Source organism: Onychostoma macrolepis, chromosome 12, assembly GCF_012432095.1.
Source record: "Onychostoma macrolepis isolate SWU-2019 chromosome 12, ASM1243209v1, whole genome shotgun sequence".
NCBI lineage: Eukaryota > Metazoa > Chordata > Actinopteri > Cypriniformes > Cyprinidae > Onychostoma > Onychostoma macrolepis.
The window spans coordinates 5,159,436-5,171,944 of record NC_081166.1 but is presented as its reverse complement, the minus strand read 5'-3'; the positions used below and the strand labels follow the sequence as shown (position 1 = coordinate 5,171,944).

At 34.0% G+C, this 12,509-nt stretch overlaps 1 protein-coding gene across 5 annotated transcripts in view; it reads left to right on the top strand.

Moving 5' to 3' along the window:
* Window positions 1-12,509, top strand: part of LOC131551374 (cadherin-18) — a 225,939-nt gene that overhangs the window by 139,612 nt on the left and 73,818 nt on the right. For all 5 annotated transcript variants that reach the window (XM_058794302.1, XM_058794298.1, XM_058794300.1 and 2 more), the window contains one exon: window positions 5,945-6,064. In XM_058794302.1, coding sequence (XP_058650285.1) covers window positions 5,945-6,064 — 120 coding nt within the window. The remainder of the gene's footprint in view (window positions 1-5,944; window positions 6,065-12,509) is intronic.

The window sequence follows — 12,509 nt, the reverse complement described above, 5'->3', positions numbered from 1 at the left end:
GTTAATTCACAGTGCATTAACTAATGTTAACAAGCACAACTTGTGATTTTAATAATGCATTAGTAAATGCTGAAATTAACATTAACTAAGATTAATAAATGCTGTAGAAGTATTGTTCATTCTTAGTTCATTTTAACTAATGTAGTTAACTAATGTTAACTAATGAACCTTATTGTAAAGTGTTACCGATTCGGTAACACTTTATAATAACTGCACGCTATGAATCATTAGGTAAGCATTAGTAAATAGTCAGTTCATCCTTTATAAAGCATTGTCCCAACATTAATAGTCATTAGTAAGCAGTTTATAAATACAGCTATAAATGCATTGTTCTTGATTTATAAGCATATCTATTACAAAGGAGATTTAAAGGCTCATTTATCTTCCTAACAGAAAAAAATATACACAACACAGAAGGATACAGAACTCAGAAATATTTATTTCAAGATGAAAAAAAAATGAAACTGTCCAACTGTTCACTTTAATTTTTAGTTGTACAGTTGTACAGTTTCCTTTTTGCATCATGAAAAAATATTTCTGAGTTCTGTATCCCTCGGTGTTGTGTTTGTTTAATGGCTGGCAACTACTAAATGTTTTATAACTACCTGACTTAATCATGAATTACAGCAGGAATATGCGTTAATAAAGCATTTATTAACACACTGAGCAACTATTATCATGTGTCTAAATAATAAGATTCATAAATGTACATTTAAATAGTTTATTAATCATTTACTTACACTTTCTAAATGATCTTATGAACCACTGACAACTCCTAAATGACTGGTTTGTAAATAACGTAATAATTTAGAAATGATAAATTGATCGTTAATAAAGTATGAAAATACAATTATTAAACATTATAGATATGCTCAAGAACAAAACATTTATAGCTGTATTTATAAACTGCTTACTAATGCCTATTAATGTTGGAACAATGCTTTATAAATGATGAATTGACTATTTACTAATGCTTAACTAATGATTCATAGTGTGCAGTTATTATAAAGTGTTACCCCACTTTTAAAATGATTTTACATTACATACCATCTGAAACAGTAATATTGTAAATCATTATTGCAACAAAAAATAGCTATTTAAAATATTTAAAAATTAATCGTAATCCTATTATTACTTATATTGCAGTACATACAATTTTCAGTTGTAATATTTTACAATGATATTGTGTTTTTGACAGTATTTTTATAAAATTATAATATAAACATTGTGATATCTTAGTGTAGGTATATTTAGATATTTTTACTGGAAAACTAGACAAAAAATGCTCATTAAAAAATGATTTTTGTTTAGCAGTGCACACAGATTCAAGAGCACATATACCACAGAAGGTGCACTGTTCACCGTTAATTATCTCCAGATATCCACTGTGGGGTTTTATTTCAGTATTTTTGTTTTGGTAAACATGTTTATTTCAAATGTATCTAAGTAAACAAAACATTCACACTGAACATTACCACTCAATATGTTTACACAGGGATATAAACTATCAGTGCAAACAGTTTCATAATCTTTCCATTTGGAAATGTAAGACTAGTAGCCAGATAAGCCAGAGCTGGTCCAGCAGCACAGCATCACCTCAGCTGGCAGTCTGAGCTGGAGGAACACATGCTCAGTCGATTATTATTGATGGGATACATGGAGAAGAGATGCTGTGGTAACAAGGATCGACAGAAAAAGAGGGAAATGAATAATTAGTCTTGTTTCCTCTTATTCTGAGGTTGAGTGTTTGGAGGCATTTATCTGTAAGCATCTGTGAGCAGACTGAGTCCATCTGGACGCTCACACTTCTGCCCCTCACACAGCACTAGTCCAGCTCTGTCAATATTCCCTGTGTTCCAATGCTCAGGATCTAATTGTGTGTTGATGGTTTGTCTCTGCCAGTCTGAATTGATTGACTGGATACGAGCCAGACCTTCAGCTCTGTGAGACTGATAACAAGAGCTGTGAACGTACCAAATGCATATCTATCTGTCTGTCTGTCTGTCTGTCTGTCTGTCTGTCTATCTATCTCTCTGTCTATCTATCTATCTATCTATCTATCTATCTATCTATCTATCTATCTATCTATCTATCTATCTATCTATCTATCTATCTATCTATCTATCTATCTATCTCTCTTTCTATCTATCTATCTGTCTGTCTGTCGGTCTGTCTGTCTGTCTGTCTGTCGGTCGTTGTATCATTCTATCATTCTGTCCATCGCTCTATATATTGTTCTAACTATCCTATCGTTCTGTCTAGTCATCCATCCATCCATTCATTCCTATCTATCTATCTATCTATCTATCTATCTATCTATCTATCTATCTATCTATCTATCTATCTATCTATCTATCTATCTATCTATCTATCTATCTATCTATCTATCTGTCTGTCTATCTATCTGTCTGTCTGTCTGTCGTTCGTTGTATCATTCTCTCATTCTGTCCATCACTCTATCTATTGTTCTTACTATCCTATCGTTCTGTCTAGTCATCCATCCATCCATTCCTATCTATCTATCTATCTATCTATCTATCTATCTATCTATCTATCTATCTATCTATCAATCTATCAATCTATCAATCTATCTATCTATCTATCTATCTATCTATCTGTCTGTCTATCTATCTGTCTGTCTGTCTGTCGCTCGTTGTATCATTCTCTCATTCTGTCCATCACTCTATCTATTGTTCTTACTATCCTATCGTTCTGTCTAGTCATCCATCCATCCATCCATTCCTATCTATCTATCTATCTATCTATCTATCTATCTATCTATCTATCTATCTATCTATCTATCTATCTATCTATCTATCTATCTATCTATCTATCTATCTATCTATCTATCTATCTGTCTAGCTGTCTGTCTGTCTGTCTGTCTGTATATCTATCTATCTATCTACCGTTCTATCATTCTGTCATTCTATCGTTCTATCATTCTGTCATTCTATATATCCTATCGTTCTTTCATTCTATCTATCCTATTGTTCCATCCATCCATCCATCCATCCATCCATCCATCCAGTATTTATATGATCAAAACGTATTTTCAAAATAATTCCTTATCTTTTACATTTATTTAATTTTATTTTTGTGGTGCGAAGGCAAATGTTAAAGGTTAAAAAAGGTCAAATATTTAAAAATAACTTGAAACTGTTAATACTTGTATTCAGAAATTATATATTGAATATCAGTGTATTTTTTTTATATTTTTTACATTTTAAATATAACCTATTGAATAATTTCACAAATGCAGTAAGGCACAATGCACTTATATTGATGATAAATATAAAAAAAAATAAGAGATCTATGAAAGTAAGTTTTATTATCTTAGGATTTGTAAATGTGTCTTTTGAGTCTTTAACTGGAAAACAAGTCAAGTAGAAACAAGACTAGTAGAAAGATTTGCACCAGAGCCAGCATAAGCCAGCCTGGTAATGCAATTCATCACTTTTTCAGCAGGGATACCTAATAAAGTGGCTGCTGAGTGTGTACAGCCATGTTAAACAGCAGAAGATCAGTATTGACTTCTAAATATTACCCAGCTTCCCACTTAGCAGCCGCTGCTTGCGTTGCAATTTTACTGTAATTTTATTTATTTATTTATTTATTTATTTTATTATGGGTAAGATTTCGATTAGGAGTTTGTAAAACTCAATATCTTTATTAGTGGTGCAGAAACATTACTCCCTCAACACACACAAGCACACACACACACACACACACACACACACACACACACTTCATCGGCTGGTCCTGAGAGACTCTTGTCAGAAAATTCTAGACAAGCTGTTTCAGCAACTTTCCAGCTGCTGCTAGAGTCTGATAGAAATGTTTTCACTGAAGAGCTGAGAGCTGGATAGGGCACAGAGAGGGGTGAGATAACTCATTTTAACCCACTGAAGCCTCAGGATTAGAACCAAAATTACACTTATCTGAAGTTGTAACAGTAATTGCGGCTATCAGGTCTTTATGCTGTTGAACTATGCAGAAAGCAGTGAATGTTGTCTCTCTCGTGTGTATTACGCTGAGTGATGACCACAATTGAAAAGCTTTTGAAAGTCTTTGTGGGAGAACACGGCTTTTCGACTTTACTCTGGCTGGGTCTCACCACAAGAGAACACTGCAGAAAATAATTTTAATAATACGTTATTGTCTTATTTTCCAGTAGAAATACTTTTGTTTAGACAGTGATTAATAATATTATAATATTATTATTAATAATAATACTAATAATACTAATAATTATATATATATATATATATATATATATATATATATATATATATATATATATATATATGATTTTTTTTTCACCTCGTTGATCTTTTTTTTTTTTTTTTAATCATAAACCTCACTAAAGTGTTAGATTTATGTGTAATACAATAAACAAAATTGTCAACAGGGTAAGAAAAATGAACAATGCATTAACTATATAAACACTAAATATTTTATTTAATTGTATTTTTTTTTAATGTCCTTCACGACTGTTTCAATAAGATACATACTGTAAATACAGAACAGAAAACTTCTGTACTAGAAAAAAAAAATACTTGAAAAGGCAAGAATAATGATTTTCATTCTCTCTTCTTTAGTAAAGAGAGACAATTTACCACTTCAAGGAGACTGAGAAAGATAAAGAAGGAAATTCAAGATTTTGCCTCCATAATCCTATTTTACGGCTCAGCCCCCAAAACTGCATGAAATGTTTTGTGTTGTTTGCAGTAAGTCAGCATCAGACAATGCAGATGGATGGATTGAACCCGGTGAGCTGTGATGAAAGTGAGCAAGAACAAGTGCAGATGAGAAATGCGACCTGAGCCAGTGAGAAATGAGAGATCTACTGTCAGCTGAGAAAAAATAAATAAATAAATGCAAGAAAGACAGCCTGTAAGCGGATGGCTGAAATGAACAAAGACAGAGCAGGGAATGAGAGGGCTTAAAAGACGCAGAGAGAGATTACAAAGCACACAGCTGCATTTCCAGCCTGTCTTTAATCATTGCTGATTTAGTCTGGGCAGAAACAGTGGAGAAACTCTCCTGGTTTGGTTAGGGACTTGTTTTAGGTCTCCATGAAGACGATGTGATGGTGTTTGATGAATCGTTCTGGAAGTCCATTTGTGTTGTGTTTAATTTAACATTTTTCCCTACACACGCAAACACATTAAAGGCATAGTTCACATAAAATATGTGCTGAAAATGAAGAAGTTAGTGTTATGTCACTTGCTCACCAGTGATCCACATGATCCTCTGCAGTGAATGGGTGCCATCAGAATGAGAGTCCAAACAGCTGATAAAAACATCACAGTGATCCACATGACTTCAGTCCATTAATTGTCTTGTGTTTATAATAAACAAATCCATCAAGATGTTTTTAACCTTACACCATTGCTTCTGCTTAAAATATGAGTCTTCTATCCATAATATTGTTTTCTTCAGTGGAAAGGTTGTTACCATCTGAATCAGGAGAGAAATAAATATCTGGGTGGATTTTGATGTGAGAGGACAACAGGATGGACTTTCTCACTGGAGGAAGCATTATTATGGATTATGGTCTTTGGCCAGAAACAACTGTTTGAAGTTAAAATGTCTTAATGGTGGATTTTTTTCTAACAGACATGCAGCTTTTTTGCTTCACAAGTTGTTAATATATGTACTGGAGTGGTGTGGATTACTTGCGGATTATTGTGATGTTTTTTATCAGCTGTTTGGTCTCTCATTTTGACGGCACCCATTCACTGCAAAGGATCTATTGGTGAGTAAGTGATAACATGCTAAATTCCTCCAAGTCTGTTCTGATGAAGAAAAACAAACTTATCTAAATATTGGATGAACTACATTTTCATCATATTTAAAATTTTGGGCAGGCTATTCCTTTAGGTGCATTCGCACCACTCTTTAAACAAAAAGTACCAATGCTTTATTCTCTGTCTTTCTGCAGGTACATCAGTTTTTCAAGTCACAGCAACAGACGCAGATGACCCTACATATGGAAACAGTGCGCGGGTGGTGTACAGCGTTCTGCACGGACAGCCATACTTCTCTGTCGACCCCAAAAGTGGTAAATTCATGACTTCTTTTCAATGTGTGTCTGTGAAGGCGAATCAATAGTGCTTTTATTGTGTGCAGGTTTAAAACTGATGCCGCATTTCTTTAAGTAAGTGTATAATTAAAAACTACACTCCATAGCTTTTCATATGAGTTGTTCATGTTAGACTGTGAAGTTTGTTTCTCAGAAAACAGCTGTGAGCAATACAATACACCACCGGCACCCACTGTTCAGAAATAGAGCTGCATGCGTGCTGTATTGTTTGAATCTCAGCTCTATAATGGAGAGCATCCCTGGAGAATGAGGTGGAGAGAACATTGTGTAAAGGCTTTCAGGGATAAAGACAGACGGTTGGAGAGAGAACGAGATTCAGAGTGCTTTGAGATGGATTTGATGTTCATTAGAGGTGGACATTGTTTGAGGGTTTTTACAAGGAACCATTAAATGTTAATGGAGACACAGTTTGTTTTGTGTCAAGAAGCGAAAGTTAAGATAGCGAGAAGGACAAAGGAAAGACAAAGGGGGATGGAAGGGGGAAGGAAAGAAGGATGAAGGAGTCATATAGGAAGGACAGATAAAAAGGACAGAAAGAAAGGAAGGACAATAAAAAGGGAAAGACAAAAATAAGGAATTGAAGATAAAAGAAAATAGAAAAGACAGAAGAGGAAAGAAGGCAAGATAGAAAAAAGGAAGAAAAAGATTAAGGAAAAATGGAAGTAGAAGTGGAAAGGAGGAAAAGAAAGAAGCAAGGACAAATATTGGAAAGAAGGACAGATAAGTAAGGACAGAAACAAAACGGAAGAAAAGAAGGATGAAAGGCAGAAATATAATAAGGAAGGAATGAGAAAGACAGACAATAAGGAATGAAAGATAAAAAGAGAAAAGTAAGAGGAAAATAAGAAGGGAAGAAAAAGAAGGGAAAAGGAACATGAGAAGGAATGAAAAAGAAAAGGAAAATGGAAATGGAAAGACAGGATGGAAAGAAGGAAGGAAGGATGGACAAATAAGTAAGGACAGAAAGAAGAAAGGAAGGGAGAAAGGAAAGAACTATAGTAGGGAAGTAATAGGGAAGAAAAAAAGAAAGACTGGGAAAAGAAAAAAAAAGATTAGGAATATGGATTGGGAAGGAAGAAAAAGCAAGCAGGAAGCGAAGGAGGAAAAAAATGAACAAAGGAAGGATTAAAAAGAAAAGGGGAAAGGAATAAAAGTGATGGAAGGTAAGAGAGAAGGAAGGAAGAAACGGACAAATGAAGGAAGGAGAACAATAAGAAGGAAGTGTCTGAATAAGAAAGAAGTGATAGTAAGGCACGATTAGAAAAACAAAAGAAAGAAAAATGGATGGAGGGAAAGATAAAAAGGGAAGGGAGAAGGAAAGAAAGAAAAAGAAAGGAAGGTAGGTAGAATGATTGTAAACCAACCAATTCCCAAAAGATAAAATTACATCCTGCTTTGCGTGTAAAAGGAATAGTCTCTCATCTGGAAATGTCAGTTTAAGGAAGTAAAATTGTTTGCAAGCACATTGACCTTAAAGCAAGAAACATTTCCACATAACCTCTGACATTATGCATGTCAAATCTTCAAGTAGTTTCAGCTAACAAGCTGTTGATTGTCCTCCATTTGTCATAGAGGTAATATCTGCTACTGTCCACGGTGCTGAAATGCGCCTTTATTCCTTTATCATAATTTCTGGTGCTGTCCATGGTGCTGAAACACCCCACACTTCACTGCTTTACCTCTCTCACACACACACACAAGCACCTATAATGCATAGTCATGACCACAATATAATGATTATTTTGAGAAATACTACTAGTAAAGCATAAAATAAGTCGCTAGACACCTCACAGCCTTCACACAGGCTCTCACAAAACCCATCCAATCAGTACTGGCAGACTAGTACTTTGATAATGAAGTCCATACAGATTTGTAAACGTTTGGCCTTTAGTAAAGACTAATGCAGCATTTTGCTGTGGAACTGTGAAGAATTTTGTTTTGCGCAGTTGTCAAGAGCATGCAGGCATATCAGTGACTTTGGTGAGAGTTTTTAGAAATGAAAAGTTTAATGGAATTGTGGCGAGAGACAGTATCAGTTTTGCCAGACTGAGTTTATTTTAGACGGTGTACAAAGACTTAATGCATTCAGACAGGAGACATGAGAACCGATTGAGGGGGTCGTGTGAGAAAGAAAAATACAAGAAAGTTTGACTTAGCCTTGCTTTACTGTATTGTCTGTTAGTGATACTTCACTTTCAATCTCTCACAAACTATCTTTCAGGACATTTAATACTGTATTGTACACAAATATCCCATTTCGAGATGTATAAAAGGAATATACTGAGATGTGCCAGCACATATCTTGAGTACCCCGAAAGAGACATAGAATAAATGTCGTATTGTGCATGATTCATCAGTTTACTCTAAAGAAATGTCTTCATAATCTTTTACATATACTGTATGTATGTGTATGTGTGTGTATATATATATATATATATATATACAGTGGGGCAAAAAAGTATTTAGTCAGCCACCAATTGTGCAAGTTCTCCCACTTAAAAAGATGAGAGAGGCCTGTAATTTTCATCATAGGTATGCCTCAACTATGAGAGACAAAATGAGAAAAAAAAATCCAGAAAATCACATTGTAGGATTTTTAAAGAATTAATTTGTAAATTCCTCGGTAAAATAAGTATTTGGTCACCTACAAACAAGCAAGATTCCTGGCTCTCACAGACCTGTAACTTAAGAGGCTCCTCTGTCCTCCACTCGTTGCCTGTATTAATGCCATCTGTTTGAACTCATTATCAGTATAAAAGACACCTGTCCACAACCTCAAACAGTCCAACTCCAAACTCCACCATGGCCAAGACCAAAGAGCTGTCAAAGGACACCAGAAACAAAATTGGTAAGCAGCTTGGTGTGAAGAAATCAACTGTGGGAGCAATTATTAGAAAATGGAAGACATACAAGACCACTGATAATCTCCCTCGATCTGGGGCTCCACGCAAGATCTCACCCCGTGGGGTCAAAATGATCACAAGAACTGTGAGCAAAAATCCCAGAACCACACGGGGGGACCTAGTGAATGACCTGCAGAGAGCTGGGACCAAAGTAACAAAGGCCTCAAATCCTGCAGTGCCAGACGTGTCCCCCTGCTTAAGCCAGTACATGTTCGGGCCCATCTGAAGCTTGCTAGAGAGCATTTGGATGATCCAGAAGAGGATTGGGAGAATGTCATATGGTCAGATGAAACCAAAATATAACTTTTTGGTAAAAACTCAACTTGTTGTGTTTGGAGGAGAAAGAATGCTGAGTTGCATCCAAAGAACACCATACCTACTGTGAAGCATGGGGGTGGAAACATCATGCTTTGGGGCTGTTTTTCTGCAAAGGGACCAGGATGACTGATCCGTGTAAACGAAAGAATGAATGGGGCCATGTATCGTGAGATTTTGAGTGAAAACCTCCTTCCATCAGCAAGGGCATTGAAGATGAAACGTGGCTGGGTCTTTCAGCATGACAATGATCCCAAACACACCGCCTGGCAACGAAGGAGTGGCTTCAGAAGAAGCATTTCAAGGTTCTGGAGTGGTCTAGCCAGTCTCCAGATCTCAACCCCATCGAAAATCTTTGGAGTCCGTGTTGCCCAGCGACAGCCCCAAAACATTACTGCTCTAGAGGAGATCTGCATGGAGGAATGGGCCAAAATACCAGCAACAGTGTGTGAAAACCTTGTGAAGACTTACAGAAAACGTTTGACCTCTGTCATTGCCAACAAAGGGTATATAACAAAGTATTGAGATTAAATTTTGTTATTGACCAAATACTTATTTTCCACCATAATTTGCAAATAAATTCTTTAAAAGTGATTTTCTGGATTTTTTTTTTTCTCATTTTGTCTCTTATAGTTGAGGTATACCTATGATGAAAATTACAGGCCTCTCTCATCTTTTTAAGTGGGAGAACTTGCACAGTTGGTGGCTGACTAAATACTTTTTGCCCCACTGTATATATATGTGTGTATATATATATATATATATATATATATATATATATATATATATATATATATATATATATATACATATAGTATATATACATATATACATGCATGCATACATACACACACACACACACACACACACACACACACACGTTTTAATTTAATTTAAATTGCATATATATATATTTTTTATGAAAAAGTAATATACTGTAAATATACATTACATTTAATTTAATTTTATATAGTCAATATATATATATATATACCAAATAATCAATTTACAAACATTACAAAGGGAAGAGACTAAAATAATAATAAGAATAAATGTAATATAATATGTGTGTATACTTATTATTTAGATTTATTATTAGATTATTTAGATACAGTGTGTGAAAGCATTATCATTTAGATTTTTTTTATTGCAAGTCTAAGAACTCCATTCATATGGCGCTTTGCTCTCAGCGCAGGTGTAATCTGAGAAAACTTCTTAAAGTATTTCAAACCAGAAAAGCATTTGCTAATGACAACTCTAATAGTTCTCAACGGCACATATTTGATCAGATGGAAGTGTTATTGTTCCATTGTCTCTGTAGGAAATGATGGCTGTCTCTGACATCTGATTTACAGTCTCTGACAGCTGTAAAAAAATCCAAAGTGTGCGAGGCGCATAGATGAGAGAGTAGATGTATTAGATTGAGAAAGCATTTTGCTTCTGACGTGCATGTCAAGAGTTTGTTCTGGTGCTGTTCTGCTGAAGCCATGGCCCAGTGATGTGGGCGTATATGCAAATTCTAACATGTATTTAAAGAAGGTAATGCAAAGTTTTATGCATGATGCCTGAGGTCATGTTAGCAAGACTTTCTAGATATTTTCTTTTGTATATCACTCCCCAATCTGCATCTTGTTAATATATTCTGACAGACAGTGGAGGAGGGTTGCTTTAATATAATAATATGTTTAATATATGTTTTCTGTTGTGAACAGCTGCATCAGGTGTGTTTGTGGATCTCTTTTTATTTTTATCTGTAATCATATCACAGTCATAGTGATGAAAAGCTTTTATGCTTTTAGTAAAACCCAACCTTCATGTTATATTTATTTTTAAAATGTGATTACCAATGTTGACCTCTGTTTAGCTGTACGGTCTCTGTGAATTATTTTCACACACAGAACCTCACAAGGCATATTAATTAATTTTAGCATTCATTTCGACAGAATCTGACATGATTGAGTTCGACGGATGGCATGATGAATGTTTGAATGTAATGTTTGTCATATGGCCCCACAAACTATTCTCAAATATGGGTCAATTCTGATGCAGTACACTTTGAAAGCTGAACCTTAAATATAATTGGGGATATATGTATACGTGTATAATATATATATATATATATATATATATATATATATATATATATATATATATAAGGATGCCGAGGAGACATGAACTGATTACAATTTAAAACAATATTTTAATTTTAATTTGATTAAAGAAAAAATCTGTAACATTTGTAATACATTATTGAAAAGAAAATATTAATAAATTGTCAGTTTTGCATTTTCAGCATTTGCTCAAAATGTTATACTTATACAACACAAAGGTTTGGAGTCTGGAAGTATTTGAAATATGTTTATTGTGCTCAACAAGATTGCATTTATTTGATCAAAAATCCAGAAAACCTGTAATATTGTGAAATATTCTCACAATTAAAAATACTTGTTTCTATTTGAATATATTTTAAAATGAAAATTTTCCTGTGATGCAAAGCTGATATTTAGCATCATTAGTCCAGTCTTCAGTGTCACATGATCCTTCAGAAATCATTCTGATATGACAATTTGCTGCTCAAGAAGCATTTCTCATTATTATCAATGTTGAAAACTGTTAAACTGCCTAATATTTTAATGGAAAAGTTGATTTTTTTTTTATAAAAAAAAAAAAAATCAGGAGTCTTTGATAAATAGGAAGTTCAAAAGAAAGTATTTATTTAAAATATAAATTTTTCGTAACAAATTTCTTTACTGTCACTTTTGATCAATTTAATTAGTTTAATTATCATAATACATTTTATATATTTACATATTTTGTAAATATAAACTTTAATGAGTATTTTATTACATTTTATTTTATTTATTTTATTTTATTTTATATTTGTATTTATTTATTTTTGTTGTCTGTTTTATCCAAAATATAAGTGCACAGTTATATAGAAAGTTTTAGCAAAATAATTGTGACAATTGTGGAAAGATTCACAGGTTAAGAGTCCTGATTATTGGTTTTTGACGTCCGATCAGAAAACTCATAATTAGGAAGTCAAACTGCTCATTTCCAACACACCTAATGTGAACTCAAATCATCTGTTGAAAATGAGATGCTATCACCTTCCGCCCTTTAATGCGCTATTGAATGGCTTCACTGGTAATTGGCGGTTAAATGCTTTCTCTCAGGATGTCAGA